We start from the raw sequence: 26,692 nt of genomic DNA, 5'->3' as shown, positions 1-26,692 counted from the left end.
TATAAAATAAGTGTGATTTTAAATGTATTATTAGCTTTTCTGGAACTCGGTTTTTCTATAAAATCAAGAGAGTGGGTTATCTAGCTGAGGTTTGAAGTCTCTTCCAACTATAAAAATTCAAATTCTAAAACATCGTATTATTCTAAGTAGAAAATAATTTAAGAATCATGGGTATTTGTTCCAGAATGTCAGGAAGCAAAAGGTTGGGATACCAGAATATCATTAAATACAAGCTAAAATGTCAAGTACATGAAAACACATGAACTTACAGGTCTTCAGTTTGAACTTTAGCTATTGGCATTTGTTTGAAAAGCTATAGTATATTGAATAATAAGGAAAGGAATGCAGCTGTGCAGAAATGCCACACTACGTGCCCCTGAGCCTTGGCCTCTCCATGGGCAGGGGCAGCAATTGAGGGCTGAGGTGCCCAGGGCCGGGGCAGATGTGGCCAGGCCATGCTAGGTGTCCTCATGCCTGCCGTGGGCCAGCCAGCCTCAGCAGTACCGACACCGGTGGGCCGCTCCCACTTCCTAGTCTCTACCATCTGGTTCTGCTGATGCTGGAAAAACTCCCAAAGCTCTGATCTAATCTTCTTCTCAGCCCACAAGGGAAATTCCCCTATTTTCCACCTGGCCTGTGGGGACAGTGTAAACTAGGCCTCAGAAGTAGGCAGAAGCTATGTAAGGAGAAAAAAAAAAGGGACAAAGAAAAAAGACCCAAGGGAGAAGGGAAGAAAAGGAAGTTGGGTGGGGAGGGGGAGACAAGGAGAGGGAGTCAATTAAGGGACCAGTGAGAAGAGACTGGGATGAAGGAGAGCAGCACCCCTGCGCCTTGGCACGTCTGTCAGGGCTTGACCTGCAAAGGTCAGGACACCTGCAGTCTCCTAACTGTGAATATACGAGTATACTCATCTTCATCAGGCATGAAGTTTCAGGCAAGGAAGCAAGAGTTAGACCCCTTGAATTAACTAGTCAGCTTCCAGAGAGCTCCCTTTCTGCTACAGAGCTTTTTGCCCAGGAGACAAAACTACGTCCTCATGCTGCTAACTTCTGCCTGCCCTCCCCGGGTGCACTGTGCTGGAGACAGTGCTAAAGCCTTGGCCTCGCTCTAACCACTCTCATTTTCTTTTTCTAAAAGTTTTGTTTCCCAAATATTAATCACCTTGTTTTTTGTATTGCTGAATAGAAGCTTTTTTAAAATTTACAAGTGGAACTGATGTGATGTATGTGGTGGAACCTTGTGAGGTTTGTACAACACAGGTTAGTTGTGTGTTTCGGTGACCCCACTTCCCTGTACTTGGATCCTGGAGAGCATCCACACTGCCTTCGCACCCTGGGAGGCACTCTGGGGAGTTTAGAAACCGTGGTCCTTACCCACAAGGAACTTAACTGCTACTTGCAAAACAAAACTGAAGCATGTAATCATGACAGAAGAATTAACGTTAAGTTATGTGATCTACTTCACTTAACGGAAGGTTGTGAATCACACCTCTTGTTGTTCTGTGTTGTTGTTGTTTTGGTTTTTTTTATTTTTACATCCTTATTGGAGTATAATTGCTTTACAATGGTGTGTTAGTTTCTGCTTTATAACAAAGTGAATCAGTTATACATATGTTCCCATATCTCCTCCCTCTTGCGTCTCCCTCGCTCCCACCCTCCCTATCCCACCCATCCAGGTGGTCACAAAGCACCGAGCTGATCTCCCTGTGCTATGCAGCTGCTTCCCACTAGCTATCTATTTTACGTTTGGTAGTGTATATATGTCCATGTTGTTTTTAACAGTCAGCCCAGATCAATCGGTATGAGTTTCTGAAAGCCAGCTTCCTTGAGGAGTGCTTCAAAAGCATTAGGACAATCACAACAAGTTGCATTTATCTTTCAGCATGTGAAGGCAGAGAGACTTTTAAGTTCAGACTGTTCATGTAAGCTGGGTGTTTTTCCTTTTCATACTGTCAAGTTCATATACCTAATTTTTGTTCTGGCATCTGTTTTTAACAATTAGAATGAATAGTCTAATTGTAAATTTCCATTTTCTCATGTATCCAACTTCCATCCTCAGCAGTCTCCTGAAACTGCTTCTGCTCAGATCATGCAAGACCTCCTTGTTGCCGAATCCAGTGGTTACATTTCAGTTAAACCCTCTTTCTGTTTGATCTGAAATTATTGGTACCTCACTTTCATCTTCTCTAAACCCTTCTCTCCTTAGTTACTATGACACCAGTCTTTCCTGTTTTATTTTGTTTTCTGCCTCTATAATTACTCCTTCTCAATTGTCTTTCTAGACTCCTCTTCCCCTGACTATTTAAATGATGGTATTCTCCAGAGTTTGTTCCCCAAACCCAATGTATATCTCTCATCTCAGACCTCTTTCCTTAGCTTGCAACCTGTAGTCAACCACTTATTGGACATTTCTACAGTTATGGGTACCCCCCTTTATATCCAGTCATTCACTTAACTATATCTATTATACCACCTTAACAGCCCTCCAAACCATCCCTCTTCTGTACCTCACTGTTGTTGCCAGTAGTGCCACCGGGTCCTTGTCCTGGACTCCATGCCTAAGAGTGTTCCACTCTGGTTTTCCTTCAGTTTTGCCATTCCTTATGGGGTGAGGAGTCTGTAGAGCCGAAGAGATGTGTCTGCCCTGCCCATCACCACTTTCAAGCTACACAAGACCCCAGCAATCCCTGCAACATACCTCTTTCCTAGGTCTGTTCTTCCAAGAGTGAACTGCATCCCTGGGGTGTGCTCCCTAGGCCCAAGGGGTAGCTAAGGGGCAGGTGTTTGGAAGGGGATAGATGGAGCTTGGATGGAGTTGGACCTTAAGGTTCATGTGCATGTATGTGAAGCCCCTGATGTTATAGATCAGAACCAGAGGTCAGCGGAGAAGGAGGGTGTGCAGGGACCTCTACTAGTACTCTTGTCCCAGGCCCCACAAGCTTAGGCCTAATTATTGCCTTATTTTTCTTTATATTCCTGATAGAGTACTGGTAGGTTACTCTTCAACTACTCTACTTAAAAAGCTTTAGCTTTTTAATTTTATAATCCCATGTACCCATTGCTATCACAGTGCCTACCCAATACACAGTGAATACTCAGTACCTTTTTGTTAAATGAATTAAATAATACAACTTGTATTGAACCATTTATAATTATTTCCTCTCCTTAATTGTCATTTTAAAGAATTTACGGTAATGTTTGTATGATTTTATTATGTCTTAGGGCCAGTACTTTTCCAGAAAAAAAAAAAAACCTCTATGCATTACTGTTAAATGGGAAAACAAGATTTTATATATATAACTGAATTATTTTTAAATATATTTTTACAAACAAGTTAATTTCATAAAATAGGGTAAGTTTTTTTTTTCCCAAGGCTTTTTATTTTTTTTAACATCTTTATTGGAGTATAATTGCTTTACAATGGTGTGTTAGTTTCTGCTTTATAACAAAGTGAATCAGTTATACATATACATATGTTCCCATATCTCCTCCCTCTTGCGTCTCCCTCGCTCCCACCCTCCCTATCCCACCCATCCAGGTGGTCACAAAGCACCGAGCTGATCTCCCTGTGCTATGCGGCTACTTCCCACTAGCTATCTACCTTACGTTTGTTAGTGTATATATGTCCATGCCACTCTCTCACTTCGTTGCAGCTTACCCTTCCCCCTCCCCATATCCTCAAGTCCATTCTCTACTAGGTCTGCATCTTTATTCCCATCTTGCCCCTAGGTTCTTCATTTTTTTTTTTTAGATTCCATATATATGTATTAGCATACGGTATTTGTTTTTCTCTTGCTGACTTACTTCACTCTGTATGACAGACTCTAGGTCCATCCACTTCACTACAAATAACTCAGTTTTGTTTCTTTTTATGGCTGAGTAATATTCCATTGGATATATGTGCCACATCTTCTTTATCCATTCATCTGTTGATGGACACTTAGGTTGCTTCCATCTCCTGGCTGTTGTCACTAGAGCTGCAATAAACGCTGTGGTACATGACTCTTTTTTTTTTTTTTTTTTTTTTTGCGGTACGTGGGCCTCTCACTGTTGTGGCCTCTCCCGTTGCGGAGCACAGGCTCCAGACGCGCAGGCTCAGCGGCCATGGCTCACGGGCCCAGCCGCTCTGCGGCATGTGGGATCTTCCCGGACCGGGGCACGAACCCGTGTCCCCTGCATCAGCAGGCGGACTCTCAACCACTGTGCCACCAGGGAAGCCCACATGCCTCTTTTTGAATTATGGTTTTCTCAGGGTATATGCCCAGTAGTGGGATTGCTGGGTCGTATGGTAGTTCTTTTTTTTTTTTTTTTTTTTTTTTGGTAGTTCTACTTTTAGTTTTCTAAGGAACCGCCATACTGTTCCCCATAGTGGCTGTATCAATTTACATTCCCACCAACAGTGCAAGAGGGTTCCCTTTTCTCCACACCCTCTCCAGCATTTATTGTTTGTAGATATTTTGATGATGGCCATTCTGACTGGTGTGAGGTGATACCTCATTGTAGTTTTGATTTGCATTTCTCTAATGATTAGTAATGTTGAGCATCCTTTCATATGTTTGTTGGCAATCTGTATATCTTCTTTGGAGAAATGTCTATTTAGGTCTTCTGCCCATTTTTGGATTGGGTTGTTTGTTTGTTTTGATATTGAGCTGCTTGTAAATTTTGGAGATTAATCCTTTGTCAGTTGCTTCACTTGCAAATATTTTCTCCCATTCAGACTATACTACAAATCTACAGTAATCAAGACAGTATGGTACTGGCACAAAAACAGAAATATAGCTCAATGGAACAGGATAGAAAGCCCAGAGATAAACCCACGCACATATGGTCACCTTATTTTTGATAAAGGAGGCAAGAATATACAATGGAGAAAAGATAGCCTCTTCAATAAGTGGTGCTGGGAAAACTGGACAGCTACATGTAAAAGAATGAAATTAGAACACTCCCTAACACCATACACAAAAATAAACTCAAAATGGATTAAAGACCTAAATGTAAGGCCAGACACTATCAAACTCTTAGAGGAAAACATAGGCAGACAACTCTATGACATAAATCACAGCAAGATCCTTTATGACCCACCTCCTAGAGAAATGGAAATAAAATCAAAAATCAAAAATGGGACCTAATGAAACTTAAAAGCTTTTGTACAGCAAAGGAGAACATAAACAAGATGAAAAATAGGGTAAGTTAATGGTAGGTGACGGAAACCAGTGTCAGGCAAACGTGAAAATCTTTATATTACAGATTGGTGTTATGCCATGGTTACCAGACGGCAGTGCTTATAACCACTTAGTAAGTGTCAGGCCCTGAGGGACTCTAAGATATAGGTGCAAGAAGGAGCAGAACTAAGATCTGGAAAATTTAAAGATTCTGGGAAGAGCAGGCACTGGATTTCCCTGCCAGGTTTCCCATGAATTCAGAGGGTAACTCAAAATCCTGTAGGTCCCAGTTCTCCTACTGAGCTCATTTATGAGGAGTGCATTTATTTATGATGACTTTAATGCAAAAAAGCACTTACTTATTTAAATTAGAATAATTTTGAAACGCCAAAACAGCTTGTTTTTCCCTATGATTTTTCACTTTGATAATTCATGTTTTAGATTGGCCTTCCAAGTTCGGTGACCTTTTAGACTTAGTAGCCATCTGTAATGTCCCTAGTACTATACGTGCTCTGGATACTTACGTTAGCAGGTATACATGTTATAGTGAGAAATATTCTGATCTGAGAATTGAGTAAACTGGACTTGGATGGTCCTTACCTTATCTCAAGCTCACGTGTTCTATGACTTATGTTTGCTCCTTGGAAAATAGTCTATTCGTGATTTCACTGAGAAGTAGCAAAGAGTTAAGCCATGGCAATGATATGAGTTTTATACCTTAGTTTTCAGGATTCATACTGTTTTATCAAGGTTTTTTTTTTTTAATAGGTCGTTTCTTCCATGTTCTCCTTCTACGCTTAACATTTTGAGGCATAATAAATCTTACTCATTCCAACCCTTCTCCTTCTAGATGAGATGAGTCTTTCAGGAATACCTCATTAAAGGTGTTAAATGTCAAAGCAGTTACCTTTATGAGCCGTCATGTGTCGTTTGATTATTGTACCATCACGAGTCATGATTAAAACCACTTAATGACAGTGTTTCAAGAATACTTCTATGATGAAATTTCTGTGTGACAGCTGGGGACCCTCTGGCATTTGGAGGAGGTATTTGGTTTATAAGCAGTTTCATTGTGTTTGTCATCTAGAAAATACTTCCCCCTTACGCAAGAAAAATTTTAAATGTCTTTGGTTTTCTTAATTTAGTAATATTAACGATGCTTGAAGCCATTTTGCCTTCGAATAACTTTTCCAACATATACAAAGATTTGAGCAGATGTAATTCACATGTTTCACTTCCCACTCACTTATGCTTCTACATTAGGGCCCTACCTCTCCTCACATGCCTGTTTATTATTTCCTTGTACATTTGAAAAACTTTTTCTAAGTAGCTTAAGGTGGTACTTGTTAAAAAGAGGATTTGGCACCCACATGGTGACTGAAAAGCAAAAGGAACAGAAAGAAAAAGTAGTTAGTATCATGTGTATGTCACATACACTGTTCCTTCCCTTTCCTCTACCTCCAGGGTAGAAGAGGTTGACTCACTTCCCATTCTTGTCTGCCACCGCTTACCCCCTTGGTGTCCATACGTTTGTTCTCTACTTCTGTGTCTCTATTTCTGCCCTGCAAACCGGTTCATCTGTACCATTTTTCTAGGTTCCACATTCTTGTCTGTGCTTTTTGGACTTCTGGCTTCTTTTCTCCTTCAAGGCTACTCTTGAATGTGAATGTATATTTTGGGGGTAGAGGAAGAAATGTGGGAAAAGGGTTTTCACGTTCCGTGTTCAGCAGGGAACAGGATAGAGCACTGAATAGAATAGTGAGGAAGGATGAGCACGAGAACAACTGGAATGGAAGCAAGAAACTACTTTTCACTAACCCTTACAATTAAAGTCATGGTCAGAGGATTGGGACTGGAAGGGACCTAGTGATCTGTGTTTATAGTACCTTAACCTAACAAATGCTCGAGGCATGAATATTCAATTTAAACTAATCTCATCATTTTAGAGGAGAAGGAATGGAATCCTACAAAGACATATTACCCAGGGCCATTCAACTAGTTAGGTGCAGACTAGATCCTCTGATTCCTCTTCCATTAGAAGATTCTGTAATGATTACTTTCTTTTTTGTATTTCCATCACCTGGCACAGAGTAGGTGTGGAATGTTGAGCTCAGCGAACTGTGTTATTTGTAGGGCTGGCGGCACTTACTAGGTCTCTGTGAGCGGCAGTCTAACAGAGTATGGATTTGGGAGTCAAACCTGGGTCTAAATCTTAGCTTGCCTGTTAGCACTTGGGCGAGTTTCTTTATCTTTCCAAGCCAAAGCTTTCATATCTCAATAAATGGGGATAATAATGGCTTCCACGTAGTGTTGTGATAACAAATGAAACAAGTTATTGGAAGTATTTAGTTTGGAATGTGACACGAATCAGAGGCTTTGGTAAATATTTGTGAAATGAATAAGGGGTGACTATTGCTGTATTTTATCTCCCTCACAGAGAGTCACCATACTTTACATTTCAGGTGTGTCATAGTCTTTACAGATATGTATTCTTATTGCCATAGTTAACTGCAGTGTGGCTAACTTCTCTTTGTCTAGAAGATTCCTGTCTCAGCTACCTCACAGCCTTTTAATTTGTTTGATTGCAGACTAATCCATGCAGGACAGCTGTTAAATGGATTGGCAGGTCCGACTGTAATGAACGCAGCTCCATTCCTCTCCACAACGTGGTTCTCTGCAGACGAGCGGGCCACTGCCACAGCTATTGCATCAATGCTCAGTTATCTTGGGGGAGCATGTGCATTTTTAGTTGGACCACTTGTTGTTCCAGCTCCCAATGGGACGGCGCCTCTTCTTGCTTCAGAGAATAGCAGGGCCCACATTAAAGATCGCATAGAGACTGTATTATATGCAGGTATTTTGAAGTTTATTTTCTTCCTGTTATGTTTTGTCTTTTATCCCCATCATCTTCACTCTACTTTTTGTATACCAGATCACTTCTTATGAAGTAGAGGACTAATCCATACATATTCATATATGTGCTTTCCTTTCATGTAATAAGGAGATGCCTATTTAAAACTGACCCTTTCTTGGAAGTTATGAAGTTTAAAATGTATTATTGCTACATGTAAGGTTATTTCTTAACTTTGCTCTTCCTGTCCATACAGTTAAGCACTGTGGTGTATTTTCTAGATATCAGTATAAAAAGCTGCACATCATGATCCACGATAAATATTTGTTAAGCATCTGTTGGTAGGTGTTAAGCCCATTGTCTCCCTTGCAGTCTCCCTGTCATTGGCCGTGTTCTCTAACCTTATAAACCTGGATCACCCATGATTTATCCTTTTCATTTCCTACTCTCTGTATGTTTAGTCTATTCATAAGGGACGTTGATCTTTTCAAAATATTCTCCTGGGTCCTTTCTCTTTATTTCTAGAGTCAAGCCCTAGTCCACTCTTAGATCTCCTTAAATATATCCCCTCTGGAGCTTCCCTGGTGGTGCAGTGGTTGAGAGTCTGCCTGCCGATGCAGGGGATGCGGGTTCGTGCCCCGGTCCGGGAGGATCCCACATGCCACAGAGCGGCTGGGCCCATGAGCCATGGCCGCTGAGCCTGCGCGTCCGGAGCCTGTGCTTCGCAACGGGAGAGGCCACAACAGTGAGAGGCCCGCGTACCGCAAAAAAAAAAAAAAAAAATATATATATATATATATATATATATATATATATATATATATCCTCTCTCCCCATGTGCCTGTTTATTATTTCCTTCTGCATTCAGAAAACTTTTTATAAGTGTTTACTATATATCAAGGACCTTGCTAAGCACTGGGATTTGGTAAGATCACTGATGAGATCATTATAATACAAATAAGGATATACAGAGCTTAGAAGGCCTAAGTGACTTGGCTTTGGGGAGAAGTTGAGGAGTCAGGGAAGGCTTGACTGAATGTTCAAGAGGATTAAGGTTCCTTATAGAAGGAACAGCAAGTGAGAAGGCAGAGAAGGTATGAGAGAGCTCAGTATGTCCAGGGAACTGCACGTAATTTGCTGTGACTAGAATGATGTAAATATGTGTTTGGGTGTAGGTAGCAAGTGGCAGAAAATGAGACTGGAAAGATAAAGGACCCGATTATGATGTACTTCATATTAGTTCATGTATTTACTTATTAATTTAACAAATATATTTTGAACTCCTATGTATCTGTCAGTGTGCTAGGCACTGAAGTAAACATGGTTCCTGACCAGACAGAACTTACAGTGTCCCAAAGGATACAGACAAACAGTTGTAAAACAGGGTGGTAAGGGCTATAACCAAATATCTACAGTTGCTTTGAGAGCTCAGAGGAGAAGCACCTAACCAGATTTTGGTGGTCAAGTAGAGCTTCCTGGAGTTGCAGCATCTAAGTTGGAACCTGATGGATGAGAGTTACCTAACTATAATGGGCAGAAGGAAGAATACATTAGAAAGACAGAGAGAACCATGGAGGAGAAGCCCAGTAATGGCGGGGAGAGCCTGCTGCATTCAAGCAACTGAAAACCCAGAGTAGCTTAGATCTGATGAGAGTGGTGATAGATGAAGCCAGAGAGGTAAGCCATACCACACAAGCCTTCTAAGCAGAAGTAAAGGGTTTGAAGTTCATCATGTTGTAGGCAAAGGCCACACTCTGGAGAATTTTACACTAGAGAGTTCTATAATGGAATTTACATTTCAAAACATTGGTCTGGCCAAAAAGTTCGTTTGGGTTTTTCTGGAACATGGAGAAACCCAAACGAATATTTTGGCCAACCCAGTAGGATTTGGAGGGAAGAAAAGTGAAATTAGAGGTGGTGGCAGTAAATAAAGCATTTAACCCCCTGTATACAGCTCACTCCTTTTCTTTTTTTTTGTTTTATTTTGGGGACCCAATGTTATTGCAGAATGCGCAGGAAATTTGGTATTTTCTGCTTACATTACTCTTCAGTCTCCCACTTTATTATATAGGAAAAGGCATGACTTTTTTTTAAAATTTAATTTCATTTATTTTTTTATACAGCAGGTTCTTATTAGTCATCCATTTTATACACATCAGTGTATACATGTCAATCCCAATATCGCAATTCATCACACCCACCCCCCGCGCCACCGCTTACCCCCCTTGGTGTCCATACGTTTGTTCTCTACTTCTGTGTCTCTATTTCTGCCCTGCAAACCGGTTCATCTGTACCATTTTTCTAGGTTCCACATATATGCGTTAATATATGATATTTGTTCTTCTCTTTCTGACTTACTTCACTCTGTATGACAGTCTCTAGATCCATCCACATCTCAACAAATGACCCAATTTCGTTCCTTTTTATGGCTGAGTAATATTCCATTGTATATATGTACCACATCTTCTTAATCCATTCGTCTGTCGATGGGCATTTAGGTTGCTTCCATGACCTGGCTATTGTAACTAGTGCTGCAGGGAACATTGGGGTGCATGTGTCTTTTTGAATTATGGTTTTATTTGGATATATGCCCAGTAGTAGGATTGCTGGGTCATATGGTCTAAAAACTATTTTTAGTTTTTAAGGAACTTCCATCCTGTTCTCCATAGTGGCTGTATTCAATTTACATTCCCACCAACTGTGCAAGAGGGTTCCTTTTCCCCACACCCACTCCAGAATTTGTTGTTTGTAGATTTTCTGATGATGCCTATTCTAATCCGTGTGAGGTGATACCTCATTGTAGTTTTGATTTGCATTTCTCTAATAATTAGCGATGTTGAGCAGCTTTTCATGTGCTCCTTGGCCATCTGTATGTCTTCTTTGGAGAAATGTCTATTTAGATCTTCTGCCCATTTTTGGATTGGGTTGTTTGTTTTTTTACTATTGAGCTGCATGAGCTGTTTATAAATTTTGGAGATTAATCCTTTGTCCATTGATTCGTTTGCAAATATTTTCTCCCATTCTGAGGGTTGTCTTTTCGTCTTGTTTATGGTTTCCTTTGCTGTGCAAAAGCTTTTAAGTTTCATTAGGTCCCATTTGTTTATTTTTGTTTTTATTTCTATTACTCTAGGAGTTGGATCAAAAAAGATGTTGCTGTGAGTTATGTCAAAGAGTGTTCTTCCTATGTTTTCCTTTAAGAGTTTTATAGTTTCTAGTCTTACATTTAGGTCTTTAATCCATTTCGAGTTTATTTTTGTGTATGGTGTTAGGGAGTGTTCTAATTTCATTCTTTTACCTGTAGCTGTCCAGTTTTCCCAGCACCACTTATTGAAGAGGCTGTCTTTTCTCCATTGTATATCCTTGCCTCCTTTGTCATAGATTAGGTGACCATAGGTGCGTGGGTTTATCTCTGGGCTTTCTATCTTGTTCCATTGATCTATGTTTCTGTTTTTGTGCCAGTACCATATTGTCTTGATTACTGTAGCTTTGTAGTATAATCTGAAGTCAGGGAGTCTGATTCCTCCAGCTCCATATCTTTCCCTCAAGACTGCTTTGGCTATTCGGGGTCTTTTGTGTTTCCATACAAATTTTAAGATTTGTTTTTCTAGTTCTGTAAAAAATGCCATTGGTAATTTGACAAGGATTGCATTGAATCTGTAGATTGCTTTGTGTAGTGTAGTCATTTTCACAATATTGATTCTTCCAATCCAAGAACATGGTATATCTCTCCAACTGTTTGTATCACCTTTAATTTCTTTCATCAGTGTCTTATAGTTTTCTGCATACAGGTCTTTTGTCTCCCTAGGTAGGTTTATTCCTAGGTATTTTATTCTTTTTGTTGCAGTGGTAAATGGCAGTGTTTCCTTAATTTCTCTTTCAGATTTTTCATCATTAGTGTATAGGAATGCAAGAGATTTCTGTGCATTAATTTTGTATCCTGCAACTTTACCATATTCATTGATTGGCCCTAGTAGTTTTCTGGTGGCATCTTTAGGATTCTCTGTGTATACTATCATGTCATCTGCAAACAGTGACAGTTTGACTTCTTCTTTTCCAATTTGTATTCCTTTTATTTCTTTTTCTTCTCTGATTGCCATGGCTAGGACTTCCAAAACTATGTTGAATAATAGTGGTGAGAGTGGACATCCTTGTCTTGTTCCTGATATTAAAGGAAATGCTTTCAGTTTTTCACCATTGAGAATGATGTTTGCTGTGGGTTTGTCATATATGGCCTTTACTATGTTGAAGTAGGTTCCCTCTGTGCCCACTTTCTGGAGAGTTTTTTTTTTTTTTTTTTTTGCGGTACGCGGGCCTCTCACTGTTGTGGCCTCTCCCGTTGCGGAGCACAGGCTCCAGACGCGCAGGCTCAGCGGCCATGGCTCACAGGCCCAGCCGCTCCGTGACATGTGGGATCTTCCCAGACCGGGGCACGAACCCGTGTCCCCTGCATCGGCAGGCGGACTCTCAACCACTGCGCCACCAGGGAAGCCCTCTGGAGAGTTTTTATCATAAATGGGTGTTGAATTTTGTCAAAAGCTTTTTCTGCATCTATTGAAATGATAATATGGTTTTTATTCTTCAATTTGTTAATATGGTGTATCACACTGATTTGCTTATATTGAAGAATCCTTGCATCCCTGGGATAAATCCCACTTGATCATGGTGTATTATCCTTTTAATGTGTTGTTGGATTCTGTTTGCTAGTATTTTGTTGAGAATTTTTGCATCTATATTCATCAGTGATACTGGTGTGTCATTTTCTTTTTTTGTAGTATCTTTGTCTGGTTTTGGTATCAGGGTGATGGTGGCCTCATAGAATTAGTTTGGGAATGTTCCTTCCTGTGCAATTTTTTGGAAGAATTTGAGAAGGATGGGTGTTAGCTCTTCTCTAAATGTTTGATAGAATTCACCTGTGAAGCCATCTGGTCCTGGACTTTTGTTTGTTGGAAGATTTTTAATCACAGTTGCAATTTCATTACTTGTGATTGGTCTGTTCATAGTTTCTGTTTCTTCCTTGTTCAGTATTGGAAGGTTATACCATTCTAAGAATTTGTCCATTTCTTCCAGGTTGTCCATTTTATTGGCATAGAGTTTATTGGCATAGTAGTCTCTTAGGATGCTTTGTATTTCTGTGGTGTCTGTTGTAACTTCTCCTTCTTCACTTCTAATTTTATTGATTTGAGTCCTCTCCCTCTTTTTCTTGATGAGTCTGGCTAAAGGTTTATCAATTTTGTTTATCTTCTCAAAGAACCAGCATTTAGTTTTATTGATCTTTGCTATTGTTTTCTTTGTTTCTATTTCATTTATTTCTGCTCTGATCTTCATGATTTCTTTCCTTCTGCTAACTTTGGGTTTTGTTCGTTCTTCTTTCTCTAGTTACTCTAGGTGTAATGTGAGATTATTTGAGATTTTTCTTGTCTCTTGAGGTAGACTTGTATAGCTATAAACTTCCCTCTTAGAACTGCTTTTGCTGCATCCCATAGGTTTTGGATTGTCGTGTTTTCATTGTCATTTGTCTCTAGGTATTTTTTGATTTCCTCTTTGATTTCTTCAGTGATCTCTTGGTTATTTAGTAATGTATTGTTTAACATCCATGTGTTTTGTGTTTTTTACGTTTTTTTCCCTGTAATTCATTTCTAATATCATAGCGTTGTGGTCAGAAAAGATGCTTGATATGATTTCAATTTTCTTAAGTTTACTGAGGCTTGATTTGTGACCCAAGATGTGATCTATCCTGGAGAATGTTCCATGCGCACTTAAGAAGAAAGTGTAATCTGCTGTTTTTGGATGGAATGTCCTATAAATATCAATTAAATCTACATGGTCTATTGTGTCATTTAAAGCTTGTGTTTCCTTATTAATTTTTCTGTTTGGATGATCTGTCCATTGGTGTTAGTGAGGTGTTAAAGTCCCCCATTATTATTGTGTTTCTGTCAATTTCCTCTTTTATAGCTGTTAGCAGTTGCCTTATGTATTGAGGTGCTCCTATGTTGGGTGCATATATATTTATAATTGTTATATCTTCTTCTTGGATTGATCCCTTGATCATTATGGAGTGTCCTTCCTTGTCTCTTGTAACATTCTTTACTTTAAAGTCTATTTTTTCTGATATGAGTATTGCTACTCCAGCTTTCTTTTGATTTCCATTTGCATGGAATATCTTTTTTGATCCCCTCACTTTCAGTCTGTATGTGTCCCTAGGTCTGAAGTGGGTCTCTTGTAGGCAGCATATATATGGGTCTTGTTTTTGTATCCATTCAGCAAGCCTGTGTCTTTTGGTTGGAGCATCTAATCCATTCACGTTTAAGGTAATTATCGATATGTATGTTCCTGTTACCATTTTCTTAATTGTTTTGGGTTTGTTTTAGTAGGTCCTTTTCTCCTCTTGTGTTTCCCACTTAGAGCAGTTCCTTTAGCATTTGTTGTAGAGCTGGTTTGGTGGTGCTGAAGTCTCTTAGCTTTTGCTTGTCTGTAAAGCTTTTGATTTCTCCATCGAATCTGAATGAGATCCTTGCTGGGTAGAGTAATCTTGGTTGTTGGTTCTTCCCTTTCATCACTTTAAGTATATTATGCCACTCTCTTCTGGTTTGTAGAGTTTCTGCTGAGAAATCAGCTGTTAACCTTATGGGAGTTCCCTTGTAATTTGTCATTTTTCCCTTGCTGCTTTCAATAATTTTTCTTTGTCTTTAACTTTTGCCAATTTGATTACTGTGTGTCTCGGCATGTATCTCCTTGGGTTTATCCTGTTGGGGCTCTCTGCGCTTCCTGGACTTGAGTGGCTATTTCTTTTCCCATGTTAGCGAAGTTTTCGACTATAATCTCTTCAAATATTTTCTCAGGTCCTTTCTCTCTCTCTTCTCCTTCTGGGACCCCTATAATGCAAATGTTGTTGTATTTAACGTTGTCCCAGAGGTCTCTTAGGTTGTCTTCATTTCTTTTCATTCTTTTTTCCTTATTCTGTTCTGCAGCAGTGAATTCCACCATGCTCTCTTCCAGGTCACTTATCCGTTCTTCTGCGTCAGTTATTCTGCTGTTGATTCCTTGTATAGTTTTCATTTCAGTTGTTCTATTGTTCATCTCTGTTTGTTTGTTCTTTAATTCTTTTAGGTGCTTGTTCTGTAATTCTTCTAGGTCTTTGTTAAACATTTCTTGCATCTTCTCGATCTTTGCTTCCATTCTTTTTCCGAGGTCCTGGATCATCTTCACTATCATTCTGAAATCTTTTTCTGGAAGGTTGCCTATCTCCACTTCATTTAGTTGTTTTTCTGGGGTTTTATCTTGTTCCTTCATCTGGTACATAGCCCTCTGCCTTTTCATCTTGTCTATCTTTCTGTGAATGTGGTTTTTGTTCCACAGGCTGCAGGATTGTAGTTCTTCTTACTTCTGCTCGACAGCTCACTCCTTTTAAAGAAAGAAGTTGAAATGTAAAAGTAACTAAGTAAATAAAACTGAAAGTAGGTAAAACATAAATTTTATTTAAATTAAAATTTATAAATGTATATATATTTATAATTTATATAAATAAATATATATAAATTTTATATATAAATTTGTTATACCATTCTTTTTATTGAAAGCTTAAGAAATCATTATATCTTTTAAATGACTGGATTTTAGGCATGTATTAATGCTCTACATCCTCTGCCTTATGGTTCCCATGCAGTCAAGCAGAAACCCCTACTCAAAGCTTCCAGCTATTGCTTCAGTGCTTTTGTATTTTCCAGTTTGCCTCCCTGAGATAATGTCCCATGACCCTTCATTCCATTAAAAAATATTTTGCTTAGAATCATGATCTTAAGAGATTAATGACTCTTAAACTAAAATTATTTCAGACAAAGACGTCATAAGTAAACTTTTGACCAATATATATAGGCCCACAGGTTCTCAACAAAATACTAGCAAACCAAATCCAGTAAAATAATAAGGATTATACACCACCAGCAAATGGGATTTATTCCTGGAATGCAATTTGGTTTAACGTTCAAACTTCAGCTAATGTAATATGTTAAATCAATAGAATGAAGGAGAAAAACTATGTGATCATCTTAACAGATGAAAAACAAAAGCATTTGGGAAATCCAGTACCATTTCAAGATAAAAGCACCCAACAGATTAGAAATAGACAGGAGCTCCCTCAACCTAATAATATTACGGCATCTACAAGAAACCCATAGATAATATCATATTTAATGGTCAGAGACTGAATGCATCCCCTTCTGAGATCAGGAACAAGACAAGGGTGTCCACTCTTGCCATGTCTACTTAACATTGTGTTGGAGATTCTAACCAGGATGACTGAGTAAGAAAAATAAGTAAAAGGCATCTATATCAGAAAGAAGGATGTAAAGCTGTCTCTTGAAAATGACGTGATCTTGAATATAGAAAATCCTCTGTAAGCTAGAATAAAACTATTAGATCTAAAAAAACAAGTTTTAGGGTGCAAGATTAATATATAAAAATCAACTGTATTTCTACACATTTGCAATGAACAATCCAAACATGTAATTAGGAAAACAGTGCATTTGCAATAGCCTCAAAAAGAATAAAATATTTAGGAATAAAATTAACAATATAAGTGTAAAACTTGCACTCTGAAGACTATAGAGCACTATTGAAAGAAACTAAAGAAGACCTAAAGAAATGGAAAGACATCCTGTTCATGTATTAGAAGTTTTAATATTATGAAGGTGATAATACTCCCCACATTTATCTACAAATTCAGTGCAATCTCAATTAATATTCAGCTGCCTTTGTTGCAGAAATTGGCAAGCTGATCTTAAAATCTGTATGGAAATGCAAGGGACTCAGAATAGCCAAAACAACCTTAAAAAGGAACAAAGTTGGAGAACTCACAATTTCCAGTTTCAAAGCTTACTACAAAGCTACACTGATCAAGACAGCATGGTACTGGCATAATGATAGACATATAAATCAACAAAAGTGAGATTCCAAAAAATAAACCATTACATTTATAGTCAATTGACTTTTGACAACAGTGACAAGACAATTCAATGGGGAAAGAATAGGCTTTTCAACAAGTGGTATTGGAATAACTGGATATGCACATGCAAAAGAATCAATTTGAATCCCTTCCTTACCCCATACATAAAAATTAATTCAAAATAGGTCATAAACCTAAATGTGAGAACTAAAACTATATAAACTCTTAGAAGAAAACATAGGAGTAAACCTTCATGACCTTGGGTTAGGCGAAGCCTTTTTATAAAGGATAAATGGCACAAATGGCAAAAGAAAAATAGAAAACTAGGATTTCATTAAAATTAAAATCTTGTGCTTCAAAATACACCATCAACAAAGTGAAAAGACAACCCATAGAATGGGAGAAAATAATTGCAAATCATATATCTGATAAGGAACTTGTATCCAGAATATTTTTTTAAATTCTTACAATTCAACAACAAAAAGACAAACAATTCAATTAAAAGATGGGCAAAGGACTCTATTAGAGATTTCTCCAAAGAAGATACACAAATGGCCAAGAAGCACATGAAAAGTTGCTCATTGTCATTATTCATTAGGGTAATGTAAATCAAAACCATAATGAGTTAAACTTCAACCCAGTAGGGTGACTATAATCAATAAAATGGAAGATAACAAGTGTTGATGAGAAAGTGGAGAAATCGGAACCCTCGTACTTTGCCGGTAGTAATATAAAATGATACAGCCTCTTTGGAAACAGGTTGGCAGTTCCTCAAAATGTTAAACATAGATTGCCATATGACCCACCAATTCCATTTCCAGGTATATGCCTAAGTGAGATGAAAACATACATCCATGCAGAAATTTGCACGCAAATATTTGTAGTAGCATTATTCATAATAGCCCCAAAGTAGAAACAATCTAAATGTCTGTTAACTAAGTGTATTTAAAAATGTGGTATATCCATTCAGTGGAATATTATTTGGCAAAAAATAAAGTACTGCTCCAACATGGGTGAATCTTGAAAACATTAAGTTAAAGAAGCCAGTCACAAAAGACTACATATTATATGATTCCATTTATTAGAAATGTCCATAGTACTCAAATCCATAGAGATTGAAAGCAGATTAATGGTTGCCTGGGCTAGGAAATTTGTGGAGTAATGGATACAGAGTTTCTTTGGGGGATGATGAAAAAATTTTTTAATTGTGGTGATGGTTGTAAAATTCATTGAATTATGCACTTTAATGTGTGAATTATATGTCACACGAATTATATCTCAGTGAAGCTGTTTACAAAAATGCCAGTAGTAAGATGGGCAAAGAATACAAACAAGGCAATCACAGAAGAAATACAAATGGCCAATAAGCATATGGAAGATGCTCATTCATTGTTACGAATAATTAAAAGGACTGTAAATGAAAGCAATTCATTTACTTCTTGTTGTTCCTCAGATTGTCAAAGAATAAAGACATTATCTGTGGTTAAGTGTCTTATAGAAATATTGTACCTTTTGCTAAGAATATAGCTCTAGAATTAGAATTATCCTACTGAAAGGATCTCTAGAAATCACTTAATCCGTTTATTGGCCCAGAAAGAGTAAGGGATTCATTCAATTTATAAGTTAATTAATGGCATGGATAGGTCTATACTCCAAGGCTTCCTGACTTTTCTACTAGAGTCATGCTTTTCTACTAAATTGGGCACAGTTAAAAGCTGGAGTTTCCATGTGCCAGAACTCTGGAGGGAATGATCAGGACTCCTAGGAACCTTTCCTTCTGTAATGGTGCCAAACTAAGATTGTTCAGATGTTCATTTTACTTCTGATTGTTTAATAGCCTACATTAGCTAGTCTTGTGTTTGTTAAATTTTGCTGTCTTCTGGTTTCTTTCTTTCTTTTTTTTTTTCTTTTTTGGATGCTTTCCTGTTTTGTTCCGATTTCCCATGTAGCCTATAAATTGAGTCTGTCTTACACAGTGCATCAGAATATCCTGTCATTGGTCAAACAAACCTTCTCCTATTCTGTTCTTAGCAATTTTCTATTATATTCTTTATTTCTTAGGACCATGCTTATTAGACAGTCATCCTAGACCTGTTTAAAGATCTCTGTTATATAGATAGTACTGTTGGTTTTTAATGTGTTTCCTCCAGAGTAACATTTGTTTACTGCCTCAGTCCTCTTTCTGTGTAGTGTACTATACCATAAGTCTACCATACTTATTTCCTTATGACTTCTTACCTGCTAAAAGTTACATTTTTATGTATCAGTCTTTCTCACAATACTGAGCTATTTTGGCTAGGCAAGTACTATATTTTGCTTATCTTTATATATCTAAAGCTTCAATGATGCGCAATAAATATTTGTTAGATAGATACTTGAGATACTGAACTTTTTGTGTTGTCTGATTAACATTTTACTTTTTTTTTTTTCAGAGTTTGGAGTTGTCTGCTTACTATTTTCTGCAACTCTAGCTTATTTCCCACCACGACCTCCTCTTCCTCCCAGTGTTGCTGCAGCTAGCCAGCGGCTGAGTTATCGGCGGAGCTTTTGTAGATTATTAAGGTAAATATACTTAAAATCACTTACTGGTTTTGACTAGCACCTTGAAGATAATTCCACATTTCTCTAAGATAATTTAAGATAGTAGTTTTTCAACAACCTACTAATCAGGTTGTAAATAATTGATAAAATATTGGTTAAATATTTTAGAGAGATTTCTTATCAGAAATCTATCTTTAAAAATTGCCCAGGACAGGAATAAAGATGCAGATGTAGAGAATGGACTTGAGAACACCGGGAGGGGGAAGGATAAGCTAGGATGAAGTGAGAGAGTGGCACTAACATATATACAGTACCAAATGTAAAATAGATAGCTAGTGGGAAGCAGCTGCATAGCACAGGGAGATCAGCTTGGTGCTTTGTGTCCCCGTAGAGGGGTGGGATAGGGAGGGTGGGAGGGAGATGCAAGGAGGAGGAGATATGGGGATATATGTATATGTATAGCTGATTCACTTTGTTATACAGCAGAAACTAACACAGCACTGTAAAGCAATTATACTCCACTAAAGTTGTTTAAAAATTAAATTAAATAGAAACAAAAAAAAATAAAATAATTAAAATTGCCCAAAGCAAAAACCTCTATAGTTTTTGCCTTCTCTATATACCACCCATATTTTAAAAATCAAACCTTTTGTTTAAATAAGTTTCTTTTATAAGGAAACATCATATAATAGTATCTGTGAAATCATGTGTTTTATGTGTTTATTATATTTTTCCTAATATGCAAATTATTTTTATTCATTATGTATTTCTTGATACACATTAAAATAAACAAGTGCTATTTAATACAAAGTGAATAAAATAAATAACGTTTATTTACATATCACCTAAAATCATCTTGAACCTCCAGTGGGATCATATTTTGAGAAACTTAATTTCTAATTTTACTTTATTTTATTGGTACAACTTAAATGTAATTCGATTAAATTCTACACTTGAAGGCTTCAAATACTTGAAGGCCCAGTACTGAATTTGATTCTTTGGATATATAGACCATTTCTGATGATTATGATTTGTAATTGGGCCACTAGAACTTATGTTTTGGATTTTTTTCTCCAGTTAGTTGTGATGAGTTTTTATTGATTCATCAACAACTCTCCCTAGTTAGTTCTTTCTTTTCTAGTCTTCCTCTCCCACCAGATGGTAAGTTCCTTGTGGTCAAGAACTGTCTTTGTATCCTATATATTAATAATGTCTGATAGGAATATAATGGGAGCCACATGTGTAATTTTAAATCTTCTAGTAGCCTTATTTAAAAAAAGTAGAAAGAAACAGGTAAAATTAATTTTAATAGCATATTTTATTTAACTCAATATATCTCAAGTATTATTTCAACATGTAATCACTATTCAGAATTATTAATGAGATACTTTACATTTTTTTATTCATAGAAAATCTTTTAAATCCAGTGTGTATTTTATACTTACAGCACATCTCAATTTAGATGCTAAATTTGCATTAGAAATCTAAATGGTCTGCATTTAGATTTCATTAAATTTACAATTAAAACAGTTTTCATTGAGCAGTGTCTCCCATATTACACTATTTATCTAAAGTTAAAAATAACTACCTGCAGTTTTTCAAATTTTGAATCAATACATCTTTGATATTATTTGAAAGGTCTTATATTCTACAGGCAATTGTTTGGGGCTTAATTGAAGATCTTTCACTTCCATAAAATACATTTTTTTCTCTTCATAATTTTAAACAAAACTTCCATAGCTAAAAGAACAATTTATTTTACCATCTCTCCATCTAAAACTCTTTTTCTTCTTGTGCAGGAATCCAAACCATTTTATAGCTGACCAAAAGTATAAGCTCAGATCTATTAAAAATTGTTTAAAAATGTTTGTTGAACATTTAATTTAGATTTCAGACAACTAATCTTCTTGATTCTTTTTTGACTTTAAGAAGAAACTTCTTATAAAATTTATTGTATAATTGTTGAACATGTCCCTTAATATTATCCACTTAATTATCCTAAAAATTTTTTTCCGTATCAGACATCAATTTTACTCTGCTGCAATAAGTTGCATCTACCATTTATTGTGAAATTTGCATCATACTTCATCTCGTAGTTTTCTTCCTGCATAAAATATTCATAAGCAAATTACAATGTTATATCAGTGTGTAAAAAATAATTAGAACTGAGTTAGTTCATTGACACCAAGAAGATCAGTGACGGGTTATAATACTAGAAACAACATATGCTACCACGTGCACACTACAGTAATATCTTACCCAATGCAGTAGTTAAAGTGAAATGTACTTCTGCCAAAACAATAAAGTTGTGTTTAATGGAAAAATACTTTTCACTGTGTCTGTTTTTAAATTGGATTTTAATTAATTAAAATGAAGTAAAATTAAAAATTAGTTCTTTACTTGCACTAGTCACATTTCAAGTGCTCACTAGCTACATTTGACTAGTGGCTACCATGTTAGACAGCATAGCTATGTAACATTGTTTTTCAAACTTTGATTCATAGCCAACCAATTTAGAGGGTTGACCACCTTTTTTTGATTAAAAAAAGTAGAATGGAATAAAAAAGAATCGAAAATATTATTGCATCTCCTATAGTAATGATACATATTTTTGTGATACTTTTGTTTCAGTATTTATGTACTGAATATTGGTAGGTAGAATATTTCTCATTCTGGAGTACAGTAAAAAGTTTTTGAAAACAACATCTCTATAGCAGCTAGTAAATTGCCTTCCACATAATAGGCAAGAAAATCATATTAGTTCTATTGAATTGTGATCAGTAGAACATATTTGTAAGATGAGAGTTAAAATGATACTTTTTTTTTTTTAAGATGCTATTTAACTAAATTTTTCTCCATGCAGAGCTAGAGGTTAGAGAGCACTAGGTAAGGCTAGAGAGGTAGGTTAGAGTCAGATTATGCCATTCGAATAATTTTGGACTATTCAGTGGGAAATGAGGAGTAACTGTAGGGTTTTAAGGTAAGGAGTTATGTAAAAGATTGTTCTGACAAGGAAAAAACAACTTAAAATGATCCCTTTGACCACAATATACCCTGTGTTTGCTTCTAATTACCCTAGAGTCAAGATCTTTATTCTCTGTTCAAACTATAGAGTATAAGATCTTTCTTCTCTATTAAAAACCCTTTACACTAATGCCTAACATTCCTTTGTCTCTTCCCACATTCATTCGTTTACTGTGCAGGATTGCCTGCTTCTACTTTGGGCTTTCCAGGGGACTTCTTTGGGCCTGCCACGCTCCATTCCCCTAACCTACCTGTGTAATTTTCCCTGGTCCTTCAAAGAACTCCTGATATCATTACTTCCTGGATTAATCAGAATAACTGCTTCTCTAGATGCTAATTCCATTGTCTGGGCAGAAAAAAAAAATCAGTGGTTATGCTCCAAAGGTTCCACCACAATTATTTATTTACTGTCCATATGATTCCCATCACTTAACGTGCGTTTAACCTGTGTAACCTAACGTAAACATTTTTCTCCCTTTATGTATCAGTTTAATGTTTGATGATGGTGATGGTTGTCTTTGCCTTTTAGACTTCAAGAGTGGAGAGCTGAGTTGAACGTGTTCCTTACTTCAGGATACATGAACACGTTTATTCATTCATTCTTTTATTTATATTTCTCACTCCCATTCCCTTCTCCCTACCTAGGATACCTCTCAAACGCATTTGACGTGTATCTCTTTGTGCTCTGCGACATGTGTGTTGTTTTGTATGTGCCTCTCTGTTTAATTTATCTAAATGATGGCACATTATGTATCTCATTCGGTTTTGACGTTTTTTTCACTAAACCCTACGTGGTTTTTAAAATTACTTTTCATTTTGGAAATACAAAGGTAGAGTAGTATAACATCTGTATCCCCATAACCCAATATCAACAGTTACCAATTTATGACCGATATTGTTTCATTTGTACTGTACCCACTTCTCCCCTTCCTGTATTATGAAGCAAATCCCAAATGACAAATCATTTCACCCATAAACATTTCAATTTGTATATGTTAAAAAGATAGGGACTCTTTTTAACATAAATATGGTACCACTGTCACACTAAAAACGTCTTAGCAGTAGTTTGCTACTGTCAAATCAGTGTTTCAATTTCCAACTGTCTCATAAATGTCATAAGTTTTGGGTTTTTTTTAAACAATTTGTTTGAATCAGGATCTAGATTAGGTCCACGCATTGCAGTTGGCTCAAATGCCTTATAATTTGTAGGTTTCCTTTCCTCTCTCTCTTTCCCTTGTAATTTATTTGTTGAGGAACCAGCTCTCTTGTCTCCAAGATCTGGATTTTGTTGATTGCCTCTTTGTAGTACTTTGCCAAGTTCCTCTGCCCTTTGTATTTCCTATAAATTGTTAGCTAGAGCTATGTTCTGATTCAGGTTTTGGTTTTGGTTTTGATTTTACAAGACCACTTCATGGGTGATGCTACCTTCTTCCATCAGGAGGCACATGATATCTGGATGGCTCTCATTTTGTGATATTAGTGCTCTGTTTTCAAGATGTATCCCTGTGCTGTGTGTACACCTAGTTCTTTGTACTCCATGGTATGAAACCATTGCGTTTTGTATACCCACTTCCATTGTGTACTCAGATTGCCTCCAACTCATTGTCACCACAGATAACACTGCAGTGACATCCTGCACATCACCATAGACCTAAGAATTCTTTGGAAAACAAACCCCACAAGATTGCTGGGTCATAAGCTATTTTAAGCTTAATTTGCCAAGTATGGCCAAATTGCTCTAAAAAAAATGCCTGCACTTGTCTATACTTCCATCCACAGTGCCCATTTCCCTATATGCTTACCAAACCTGGCATTATCCATCTTTCTAATTTTCACTAGTCTAATGGGTATAAAGAAATATATCTTTTGTTTAATTTGCATTTTCTGGTTATTGATAAATTTGAGACTCATGTGGTTGTTTGCCATTTAGGTTTCCATCTACTGTAAATTCCTCTTCTGCCAATTTCTCAGGGGTAGTTTCTTTTTCTTAATGATTTACATATTCTAGATATAAGTTCGCTGTTGATTTTTAAAAGTCAAATTTCTATTTGCTATCTGTCTACTAATTTTGTCAATGAATTCCTTATTTATCAACTTTCTGGTTTTTTCTTTCACATTTACGTTTTCATCCCACCTAGAATCCACCTTAGTGTATGGTGTTAACTAATGATACAGGGTTTTCATTTTTCCCTCCATAAAGTGAACTAGTACCATTCACTAAACAATCCTTAGCCCTTTGATTTTTGTAGTGCCGCCTTTATTGTAGATTGAGTTTCTGTGTCTTAGCTTTCTTTTTTCCTTCATTGCTCTCTTTGTTCTTGAGCCAATACCATACTAATTTTATTACTCTGGATGTGCAGTTTGTCTTAATACCTGTCAGGACAAGGGCTTCCTTTTTCGTATTTTTAAAGGATGAGTTAGTTTTCTGAGGACTTTTATTTTCCCATATGAACTTTGGAGCAAATTTCATAAGTTTCTAAAAAAAATTCAGCTGGAATTTTAATTGTGATTGAGTTGAATCATGAATTAGTTTGAGGTGAATTGACAGTATAGACTCTGTCTCCATTTATTTAAATCATCTTCTGTGCCCTTATGTGCTTCACCCCCTCCCACCCATAGAGGTCTTGGGTCTTCCTCGTTTATGCCTAGATACTTTATAGTTCACATTTTTAAAAAAATTGTTAACGGTATCTAATTTTTATTACATTTTTAAATTAAACTTTATTTTGAGATAATTATAGATTCACATGCAGTTGTAAAGAATAATACGAAGAAATAACATGGACCCTTTACCCAGTTTCCTCTAATGATACCATCTTAGAAAACTACAGTGCAATATCACAACCAGAAAATTGACATTGATATAGTAAAGATATGGAACATTTCCGTCACACGGCTCCCTCCTGTTGCCCTTTTATAGCCACACCTACCTCCCTCCCACTCTACTCCTTTAACCTCTGGCAACCACTAATCTCTTTCCCGTTACTATAATGTCACTTCAAGAACATTATATAAATTGAGTCATACAGTAAAGAAGATTTTGGAGTTAGCTTTTTTCACCCACAATAATTCTCCGGAGAGTCATCCAAGTTGTTTTGTGTACTGGTAGTTATTCCTTTTTACTGCTCAGTAGTATTCCATGGTATGGATGTACACAGTTTGTTTAACCATTCACCTTTAATCTTTTTTTCCCTCCACCTTGTTCATCAGAAGAAACAGTAATTTATCCTTTCAAATAGGAGCTTTTTTAAAAAAAAAGTGAATCTGCCTACTCATTCTAGGAAATAATGTTAGTAATTCATCTGTATAATAAACATTGAAAATTTTAAACTATATGAACAAAAAGATTATTCTTATAAATATAAAAAATTTAAGGAATTTATTAAACTGACAAATATTTTCTATTTCTGATTCTGGTGTTCCAATTTCAAAATGACTTACTTTTTTCTATGAGTAAGAGTTTAAACTCTAGATTTTGAATTTGTAATAATGTTTTCTTTTACTCCTCTTTTACAGCAATTTGAGATTTTTGATGATTGCTTTAGCATATGCCATACCACTTGGTGTATTTGCTGGCTGGTCTGGAGTTCTGGACTTAATTTTAACACCAGTGCATGTCAGCCAAGTAAGCATTTTATTTCTTTATATCTTGTAGGTATTTTTAGTTCACTAAAATTATAAATATTGTCTACTTATTCTTACTTTTAGCTTCAAGGCCTAGGTAAAATGCTATCCTGTGTCACTGCTGCAAAAGGAAGATCCTTATGAAATAATTATAAATAATATTGATTTTCTTCCTGGATTTTGTTAACCACCATGAATTTCACATTTATTTGGGTATGATTACTTATGCTAATAAACAGAAAAATAAAGAAGGAAAATCTTAGAATCCTTGATTCTTGGTTTATAAAGATGAAGATCTCGTCATAAAATATATATCTATGCCTACATCTAATCCCTCATTTTCTCTTTAGCCTCAGTATCTCATTTCCTTAAAAATAACCATTTTAGGGCTTCCCTGGTGGTGCAGTGCTTGAGAGTCTGCCAGCCGATGCAGGGGACGTGGGTTCGTGACCCGGTCCGGGAAGATCCCACATGCCACGGAGCGGCTGGGGCCGTGAGCCATAGCCGCTGAGCCTGCACGTCCGGAGTCTGTGCTCCGCAATGGGAGAGG

The 26,692-nt window shown here is 36.8% G+C and overlaps 1 protein-coding gene across 1 annotated transcript in view; it reads left to right on the top strand.

The window, feature by feature from the left end:
- Positions 1-26,692, top strand: part of SLC49A4 (solute carrier family 49 member 4) — a 90,742-nt gene that overhangs the window by 22,316 nt on the left and 41,734 nt on the right. Inside the window, exons 3-5 of the mRNA XM_060150477.1 lie at positions 7,750-8,015; positions 19,386-19,515; positions 26,035-26,143. Of these exons, the coding sequence (XP_060006460.1) occupies positions 7,750-8,015; positions 19,386-19,515; positions 26,035-26,143 (505 nt within the window). The remainder of the gene's footprint in view (positions 1-7,749; positions 8,016-19,385; positions 19,516-26,034; positions 26,144-26,692) is intronic.

The sequence above is a fragment of the Lagenorhynchus albirostris genome, chromosome 5 (assembly GCF_949774975.1).
Source record: "Lagenorhynchus albirostris chromosome 5, mLagAlb1.1, whole genome shotgun sequence".
Lineage (NCBI taxonomy): Eukaryota > Metazoa > Chordata > Mammalia > Artiodactyla > Delphinidae > Lagenorhynchus > Lagenorhynchus albirostris.
Note: the sequence above shows the minus strand (reverse complement) of the source record. Positions and strands in the feature narration are given on the sequence as shown.